Below are 10,343 nucleotides of genomic sequence, written 5' to 3' on the forward strand. Positions count from 1 at the left end.
GCCGAACTGATCCTCACCCTTAACAATTTCTCCTTTGAATCCTCCCACTTCCTCCAGACCAAAGGGGTAGCCATGGGCACCTGCCTTTTCACCTGTGTTTAAAGGCAATGCAAACCAGAGATGACGTGAGCTTCAAAATATGCGCAGAGTGAGTTAATGTTGAGAAAGCAAGCCAGGACCAAAAAGAGTTGCATCCTGTGCAGATCCATGGAGATGGGTATACACTCCCTGTGCACAGCGTGTGACTTGGACAGCACAATGCAATGGAAGATGACCATTGTGGTGAAGTGTCAAAATATATTATGGATTTGTCTGAAATTGGCCATTCTGCAGTGATGAGGTTGGTGTTTTGCAATTGCAACCTCCATGGATAAAGAGTGAAAGAGCACACCATCCACTCAGCATGCAGTGAGATGTCAGTGAACGATGGAGGGCCAGAGAAACAATCCGTGAGTTATATTCACCAGAGAACTGCTCTTTCAAGCTGGGAAATAGCGCCATCTAGTTTCTTACAAGCGCATAGGAGAATGGCGAACTGCAATAAACGAGGCAAGACTAGCTAATAATGGAAGGCAAATTCATGGAAACAAGGTGGTCACTGTTTACAGGCAAGATCCTGTATTGCCATTTAAGCCCAACAAAGAAAATCTTATCATTTTCTCTTAACTTTAAGAATCAGATTTGTTTCATCCTCATCATATTTTAGAATTTCTCACCATTGTCCATAGTGTTCAACAGTCAGAAAAAAAATTTTCCTTGAAACCTTGTTGTGGCAGAGTTTGATAAAATCTTGATAAGTAAGGGGGCAAAGGTAATCTGGTGCAGGCAGGGTCAGTGAAGAAATCAGATCAGCTGTGAGGGCTGGGCCTCCTCCACCGCCGCTCCCTCACCACCAGGCGCCTGGAGGAAGAACGCCTCATCTTCCGCCTCGGAACACTTCAACCCCAGGGCATCAATGTGGATTTTAACAGTTTCCTTATTTCCCCTTCCCCCACCTCATCCTCGCTTCTAACCTCCAGCAACTCGATCCCCTGACCTGTCCGGACGTGTCTGACCTGCCCAGCTCCTTTTCCACCTATCCACTCCACCCTCTCCTCCCTGACCTATCACCTTCATCTCCTTCCCCACTGACCTATTGTACTCTATGCTACTCTATCCCCACCCCCACCCTCCTCTAGCTTATCTCTCCACGCTTCAGGCTCTCTGCCTTTATTCCTGATGAAGGGCTTTTGCCCGAAACGTCGATTTTGCCTGTCCTCGGATGCTGCCTGAATTGCTGTGCTCTTCCAGCACCACTGATCCACAAAGTGAACATAGGCCTCTTGGTAAATGAGGCTGACAAAATAGTATTAGCAAACCAGAAAATGGTAGTGAGTTTCAAAGTACTTTGCATCTGTGTTCCAGGCAGAGGAATTGAATAGCATCCCAAAAATGCTAAATGATCAATGGACTAATGAAGGGGATTAAAAACAATGATTTTCACTAGAGAAAACATACTAGGGAGATTAATGGGGCTAGGAACTGATAGGTTCACTGGCATTGTGGGCTGCATACTTGGATTTTAAACAGAAGCAACTGCAAAGATAGTGGCAGCAATCTTCCAAATATTCTTAAATTCTGGAAAATTCCAGAATCTGAAACATGCCATTCAAGGAGAAAGTACATATATCATTAATAAGAGTCAAGGGTTATGTAGGAGAAAATGAGGATTGCAGATGCTGGAGATCAGTGTCGAGAGTGTGGTGCTGGAAAAACACAGTAGGCCAGGCTGTATCCGCGGAGCAGGAGAATCAACATTTCAAGCATAAAGCAACCCACGTTTCTCACTCTCAAACTGAGTGCTACATTTTACCATTTTATGGGCCCTTTTCCCTTTTACTTTGAGATCATTTATGAAACTAGCCTCTATACACGCTCGTCAAGAGTTATGTGTCAAGGCAAGTAAGTGAAATTGAGAATTGTCACATAATCTATGATCTGATTGAATGGTGGAGCAGATCTAATGGGCAAAATGGCCTATTTCTCTTCCTATGTTTCTGTTTTTCCAATGGCTGATTGAATCTTCATTTACCTCCAGTTATTTGAATCCAGCAGGACATTTTTCAATAATATTATATGAAATGAGTCAGAGCCTAAATGGAAATAAATACAATTTAAAGAAATTAGTTGCATACTACTAATTTTTTATTCCTTCACAGCATACAGGGGTACGTTAATTTGTTGCAATCCAATGCTCATCAAACAACATTGGTAAAAATAAATCCCATTTTTGTGAAGATATACTCCTCTATGAGATTAAATGCAGATGGTTTCTGTAACTGAAAATAGAATACTGTGGAAGCTGGAGCTTGGAAATAAAAACAGAAAGCCCTGAGAAGCCCAGCAGGTCAGGCAGCCTCTGCAGAGAGTTCTTTGAGACTGAAGGAGAAGCCATATCCGACTGGGTGGAAGGGTGAACTGTGAGGCAGATGTAGAGATGATTCAGCGAGATTTGGACAAGTTGAGTGAGTGACAAATGCATGGCATACGAAGCATGATGCGGATAAATGTGAGGTCACCAATCCTGCTGGCAGATAAAAATCAGGCAAATTATTATCTGAATGGGTGATAGATTTGGAAAGAGGGAAGTGCAATGCGATTCGGTGTTGTGATGATCTTATGGCTTTAAAAGGTCTTTTTTTCCCTTTTTTTAATGGAGAAAAGTTGAGTTAGAAATGGCAGACAGTCTGCTCCAAAGCCAATAAAGTAAATAGCTGGTGAGACCTTGGGTTTTTTTTAAGTTGGAGTATTAGAAGTGGGGTCAAACTTCCATATAACCAGGGATTTTTAAATTAGTTTTAGCCTTCAGTAGCAGTTGCTGGGATCCATTGAAGCTGGATGTGAAAGCTCTTATTCCTCTCTCTGTTCCAGCTAAAACCTGGGGTTCTCTTCCTGCTGCTAGAATTGCTGAGACAATCTATTTTACTGAATTTGCCTTTGTGAAGGTTGTGTTTATGGGGTTACTATGTTGGAACAATTACTTAGTAGTAGTTAATATATCTTCAGCACCCGTTTAAGTGGACCAAGTATCGGGAGATAAGCATAGACTCTTATTCTTCCCAGGGATCCGAAAGAAATGATGCTCATACAGCTCTCCAAGCTTTCAGCATCTCTCTGAATGGTAGCTATAATATCCAATGAGTCTTCATCCACTGAGTTATTTGAACAAAGGAGAACATTTCTCAATAAACGTAATGAACTGAATCAGGCTCCAGATGGAAATAAATACAACTGAAAACAGATAGTTGCACGCATCTCTCATTTTTATTGATTCATAACATACAAGAGCGCGTTTATCCATTACTATCCAATGCTAGTACATCTAATTAAATAAAAGCAAAGCCCTTTTTAAAAAATCAAACATATCTCTCTATGAGATTAAATACATCAATTTTCATAACTAAAGGCAAAATATTACAGATGCTGGAGATGAAAATAAAAATAGAAAGTGCTGGAGAAACTCAGCAGACCTAGCAGCATGTAGGAAGAGAGACACAGAGTTAATGTTGAGTCCAGTATGACTACTTCTTCAGTCCCAAAGAACTCCATTCAGATGCTGCCAGATCTGTTGACTTTCTCCAGCACTGTTTTTATTTCAGCTCCCATAACTGTATTGATCCTTGCATCAAATTCAGATAACTAGTAAAACAAAGAAAGCGAAATGGTTTTCTTGAAATTCGAACCTCTAAAGCCAAAGCATAATCAGCTGGTTAATGCTGTAATAATTAATAAAAGCAACCAGTGCCTTTAAACTGGTAAAGCATCCCAGGGCACTTAATAGAATACCGTTAAGTAAATTTGACACCAAGCGACATAAGGAGATATTAGGTAGGATGCCCAAAGGTTTGGTCACATTGGTAGGATTTATATAGCATCTTAGAGGGAAAAGAAAGGCAGGGTGGTGTATGGGTGTAATTCCAGAGCTTAGGGAGGAGACAGCTAACAATCGAGCAATGGAAGGCAGCATACATGTGGCTGGAATGGAAGGATTACAGAATCTCAGAGGATTGTAGAGATAGGGAATGATTTGAAGACAAGGATAAGAAGCTAATGTAGGTAAGCAGCATAGGGATGAATGGGTGGGTGGGTGATAAAAACAAGGACTGCAGATGCTAGAAACCAGAGTCTAGATTAGAGTGGTGCTGGAAAAGCACAGCAAGTCAGGCAGCATCCGAGGAGCAGGAAAATCGACATTTAGGGCAAAAGCCCTTTGTCAGGGTGGGTGTGTGGTCAGGTAAAGATTAATCAGGTTCATTGGGAGTTTGTTTTGCATGACCCCAGTTGTACAGAAGGAGAAAGATGGAATGCCTGCAGAAGAGCATTAGAATAATCAACTTTGAGAGATGGTAAAGGCATGAATGAAGGTTTTCATAGCAGATGAGTTGATGCCAGGCAGACACAAGCAGTGTAACTGTGATAAAGGTATTAGCAATGTATCAGCATGTTGTCTAAATTTGGCTAAGTTTGTACTGCATTAGAGTTTACTTCCTAAATAATACAACATGAAATATATGTTCACTTTTCCTTTCTTTCCCCATTAAAAGCTTGCAGCATCCTATTTCACAGCATTAACCAACAGTTGCTTAAACTTTTCCATGTCACATTTCAGAAAGACAACAGCTTTGTGCTTTAGTTTCAGGAGATCAAGGGTATCTAGAACCATCATCCCTCTGGTCAATGCTCCATGCAGTTCCACACTTACCCCATACACTGCATGTTCAGTGACAACAGACTCATCAATTGCAGCAGCCATTGCATAGGAATCACAGGACACAAACCCCTGTCCAAAATACAACTCTTTGTTGCCTTGATCATCTTTGACATACTGAGTAGTAAGTGCAGTTATATTCTTCATGAATTCCACCAACTCTCTTCCTCTCTCTCTCCTGATGCTGTCAGACCTGCTCTGTACTTCCATCATTTGCTGTTCAAGTCAGATTTCTAGCCTCCACAGTATTTTGCTTCAGTAAAGGAGACCTACCTTCCATGTTTCCTCCCATGATGTACAAAGATTTCAGTTTTGTTGGGAAAGTGGGGTCCATTTTTGCAGCCAGGGCCACATTGGTCAGGGGTCCAACAGCAACAAGACAGACCTACAAGATGATGCAATGTCTGAGGATAGTAACAGTGAGGCGTTCATTCCTTTGTACATTGTAATAGTAAAAAGCTTTTGCTGAATTCAAAGTAAAACCTATTGCAATGTTCATAAATGTTTTCAGGAATACCGCACTGCATATCAGACATACAATGTTTCAATGAGAATGCGACTCTGTTTGACCTACTTAAGATCTACAAGTAAATAAACATAAAAATTCGAACCAGGCTACTTGATCCCTCCACCATGTCCCACCATTTAATATGACCATGACAAATCTGTTTGCATTTCAAATTGCATATTCCTGTCTACCTGTGATAACCTTTGATTTTCTCACCCAACAAGAATCTACCAATGTTTCCTCTAAATGTATTCAATGGCCCTGCCTCCACTGCCATCTGAGATGGAGAAATCCAAAGTCAAACAACATAAAAACATTCTCGTCTCTTTCCTAAATGGGCATGTGTTCATTGTTAAACAGTGCCCCCTAGTGCTAGAATTGTGACAAGAGGAAATATCCTTTCTCCATCCAAGTTACCAACACTATTGAGGATCTTATATACTTCAACCAAACCGCGCTTCACTCTAAACTCCAGTGGAAACAATCCCAATCTGTCCAACTTATCCTCATCATATAAACTGCTCAAACTATGGATCAATCTAGTAATCTAGCCAAACCGTTACCACCTGATGCCTGGAGGAATAATGCCTATATTCCGCTTTGGGACCCTGCAACCACACAGGATCAATGTGGATCTCAACACTTCCTCATTTCCCCTCTCCCCACATTATCCTAGTCCCAAGCCTCCAACTTGGCACCGCCCTCCAGACCTGTCCATCGTGCCACCTTTGACCTATCACCTTCTCCATCACCTTCATCCACCTATCGCTTTCTTAGCTACCTTCTTGCCCCGAACACCCTCCCCAACCCAATTTATCTGTCAGCCCCAGCTCACAAGTCTCATTCCTGATGAAGGGCTTATGCCTGAAACTTCAATTCTCCTGTTCCTTGGATGCTGCCTGACCTGCTTTGCTTTTGCAGCAATACACTCTCGACTCTGATCTCCAGCATCTGCAGTCCTCACTTTCTCCTAATCAATCTAGTAAAGTATCTTTGAACCATCTCAAAGATGTTCATCTCCTTCCTTAAAAAAAGGAGGCCAAAATTGCACAAGGGATTCAAGATCTCATTAATGCCCTCTGTAACAGAAGTTGAACATCCTTGTGTTCATGTTCTATTCATCTTGTAATAAAGAATAGCATCCCATTATCTTTCTTAATTACTTGCTGAACCTGCGTATGAACATTTTGTGACTCATGCAGTGGAATAACAAGATCACTCTGCAGCTCTGAATTCTGCAGTCACTTTCTATTTAAAGTAATCCTCTGCTTTTTTATTCTTCCTTCCAAAGTAAGTAACTTCACACTTCCTACTTTATACTCGGTTAGAATTTTGCATACTCACAGCCTGTGTGTCTCCATCTCCAACACATCCACTTCACAACTTACTGTCCTATCCATCTTTGTCTCAGCTGAAAACATAGTTACTAGTCCATCATTCTCCTTCTCCAAGTCATTGATATAAACTGCACAAAAAAGCAGAGGTCCCTGCACAGACCCTGTGTGACCCCACTCATCACATCGTGTTAATAAAATTGTTTTGTTACTGGAGACAACACAGATCCCTTTTGAATAGCTCACATTCCTCATTTACAAAAACACAATGAAACGCCGGCATAAACTTTAATTAATATGTTCAAATATTGTTCCCTGTAAGTATAATCTTGACTTGTTCATGATTACAATAGTTTAGCTATAGCACAGGACATTTTGTTCTTGAGAACTTGAGCACATAACTCAATTATGTTTTACACAGAAATATCACTACTTCCAAATTTATTTTATGCTTCTGCTGAGATAACCCTGTCAAGATCCTCTCTTTATTTACATAGGCCTGCTCCAATTATAAAAAACAAGTTCACTTCAGTCTCCTGCCACGTGTCCTTAAATTATTTATAGACTTTGACTGCTAAGTGTTGCTTTCCCAACTACCTTGCTATCATCAAGTCTTCTGGCACTATTCATGTCGCCAATGACAACATCAAGATCAAAGCCAAAGGCTCTGTAATCTCCTCCTTAGCCTCCCAGAGAATCCTAGGATAAATTCCATCTGGCCCAGGGGGCTTATCTATTTTCACACTTTCCAGAATTGCTAACACCTCCTCCTTATGAACCTCAATCCCATCTAGTCTAATAGCCCGTACCTCAGTATTCTCTTTGACAACATTGTCTTTTTCCAGTGTGAATACCGACGAAAGATATTCATTTAGCACCTCACCTATCTCCTCGGACTCCATGCACAACTTCCCAGTACTGTCCTTGACTAGCCCTAATCTTACTCTAGTCATTTTTTTTATTCCTGACATCTATAAAAAGCTTTTCCTTGATCCTACCTGTCAAAAACTTCCCATGTCCCCTCCTGGCTCTTTTTAGCTCTCTCTTTAGATCTTTCCTGGCTAACTTGTAACTCTTAAATGCCCTAACTGAGCCTTCACATCTCACCTTTACATAAGCCTCCTTTTTCCTCTTGACAAGAGGATCAACTTCTTCAGTAAACCACGGCTCCCTTGCTCGACCACTTCCTCCCTGCCTGACAGGTACATAGTTATCAAGGACACACAGTAGCTGTTCCTTGAACAAGCTCCACATTTCAATTGTGCCCATCCCCTGCAGTTTCCTTCCCCATCCCTTGCATCCTGAATCTTGCCTAATTGCATCATAATTCCCTTTACACTAGCTAGAACTCTTGTCCTGCGGTATATACCAATCATTTTCCATCACTAATGTAAAAAATAGAGAAGGTTCATTTGCGAAGGGACCAAAAACATTGTTAGATTTCAATGGGAATGCACAGAGTTTAAACTGAGGTGGCAGAGAAAATGTACAATCCTCCTCGCAGCCTATCTATCTGACTCTTCATGTGGCAGAGACTGCAGAACGTACATTAGATTTACAGAGATGTCTCAAAAGACACGAAGCAGAAAGGAAGCAGGTCACCCTCAATCCCAAGGCACAACCCTTGAACGAGGGAAGACGACATCTCACCTGGCCAACATGCTTATTGACTATTCTTATCATGGCATTCACTGCATGCTCAGCTTGGATGTGTTCCAGCCCTGGAGCATTCGGGTCTGGAACATCACCCAGACCATCCTTTCCATGATAAGAAGGATCATGGAGACGTTCTCCAAGGAGCGAGGTACCTGCACCCCGGTATACAGGAATCTGTGCAAACATGGAAACGTAGTTTTCAGAAATTCTGAGCATACATCACATTGGTTCTTCAGAAAACATAGTACATGCAAGAAAGATGATTAATACTCTTATTGAACAGCTTTCTTGAATTATTTCATTGTTAATTGGACAGATAGTGAGTATTGTTAAAAACTCAGGCAGTTTCTAGATTAGTCTTCTTGGCATTTACTAAGCTACAAATAGGGACAGTACAACTGACTCCAATTCTTCAAATTAGGAAATGAAGAAATCAAACACATTCCAAATTGTTGATTATTCAAATCCTGATTTAATGTTGCCCCATTTAGCATTATTTTGTTTTTAAGATTTAAGTGTTCTAGTTTATAAAGTTTCTTTACTTTAAGTTATGGAGCCTCAAATCTATTAAACATCTGTTGAGAGCATCATTATTTTTATCTTCCCTCATTTCCGGTTTGGAACTGTGAGTTGAAATTGAGAATTGAACTTTGTTTAAAGAGAAACACGGGAGACTGTTTGCTGGTGTTTGCTGTTGGAAGTCAGCCTGGAACAACAAAGCAGGTTAATTAATGCTCCAAGAACACTATAGAGTTATATAGACATACAGCAGGGAAACAGACCCTTTGGTCCAACCAGTCCATGCCAAACATAATCCCAAACGAAACTAGTCCCACCTGCCTGCCCCTGGCCCGCATCCATCCAAACCTTTCTTTTTCATGTACGTAACCAAATGACTTTTAAATATTATAATTTTACCTTCATCTACCACTTCCTCAGGAAGTTCATTCCCCACACTAATCACCTTCTGTGTTAAAAAAAATTGCCCCCCTCCATATTGTCTTTTTAAAATCTCTCTCCTCTCACCTGACAAAATGTGCCCCCTCGTCTTGAAATCACCCACCCTGGGGAAAAGACCTTGGGGAAACTACCATTAACTCTATCCATACCCCTGTAAAGTAATGACTTTATAAACTTCTGTAAGGTCGCCTCTCAACTTCATACACTCCAGTGAAAAAAGTCCTAACCTGTCCAGAGGAACCATTACAAAGATGTTGTTATGCTCAGGGACCGGCAGCTGGTTGGATGCTGAGTTGGTCAACCAAGGGAGGACTAATGATGGCCAGCCAACTGCAGAATGTTGGAAAATGAGGAGGAAAAGGTGAGCTATCTCTGACTGGGTTTTGTGCAGGAAGCAGTTTTTGCTTTAGCAGCTGCTGCACTGGGCTAGGTTTTTGTTTTTGCTTTCTCTAGTTATTATTCTCCAGTTACCAATTTGGTGAAAGTTTTTTTTTAAAAAATTCCAGTTGTAAGAAACCAGTAAAAGTCTCCACAGGTCTGCAGAAGCTGTTCGCATTGACTGGTGACTTTGGAATTCAAGCAAGATATACACAATCACCCAAGGACTTCACAAAGGCCTGGTATTCATCACTGAGACAGTCATCCCTCGAACTGGCAACTTACAATTCTTTTATTTATAAAAAAAATTATCCCTTAATTCTGTCAATCAGAGGTAGTCAAGGTTTGTTATCACAAAAGGATTGTGCTTAGATTGTAGATAAGAGTTACATTGCCTTATTGTTTATCTGTGTTCTGCTAAAGTCTTATTAAATTGATGATTTTTGTTTAAATTAAACTTGGTGTAAAGATCTATCATTTGTTAATCTGTTCAGAAACAACTGAGTGATTTTCAGGGTGGTTAATGTTTTAAATTCGCTGTATTGCCAACTCAGTAATCATGAGGCTGATTTGGTTTGGCTTGCCCCGGCCGAGTTCCGTCACCGCGCCTAACCCCGCCCCCCGGCCCAGTTCCGTCACCGCGCCTAACCCCGCCCCCCGGCCCAGTTCCGTCACCGCGCCTAACCCCGCCCCCCGGCCCCCCCCCCCCACCCCCCCCCCCCCCCCCCCCCCCCCCCCCCCCCCCCCCCCCCCCCTCCCC

At 41.6% G+C, this 10,343-nt stretch overlaps 1 protein-coding gene across 1 annotated transcript in view; it reads right to left on the reverse strand.

The window, feature by feature from the left end:
- Nucleotides 1-3,302: 3,302 nt before the first annotated feature.
- The window catches only part of LOC122551075 (probable uridine nucleosidase 1), a 13,925-nt gene continuing 6,884 nt past the window's right edge, over nucleotides 3,303-10,343 (reverse strand). The window contains exons 3-5 of the mRNA XM_043692717.1: nucleotides 8,240-8,419; nucleotides 4,992-5,132; nucleotides 3,303-4,945 (exon numbers count right to left, since the gene is read on the reverse strand). Of these exons, the coding sequence (XP_043548652.1) occupies nucleotides 4,595-4,945; nucleotides 4,992-5,132; nucleotides 8,240-8,419 (672 nt within the window). The 3' untranslated portion in view covers nucleotides 3,303-4,594. The remainder of the gene's footprint in view (nucleotides 4,946-4,991; nucleotides 5,133-8,239; nucleotides 8,420-10,343) is intronic.

The sequence above is a fragment of the Chiloscyllium plagiosum genome, chromosome 6 (assembly GCF_004010195.1).
Source record: "Chiloscyllium plagiosum isolate BGI_BamShark_2017 chromosome 6, ASM401019v2, whole genome shotgun sequence".
Classification (NCBI taxonomy): domain Eukaryota; kingdom Metazoa; phylum Chordata; class Chondrichthyes; order Orectolobiformes; family Hemiscylliidae; genus Chiloscyllium; species Chiloscyllium plagiosum.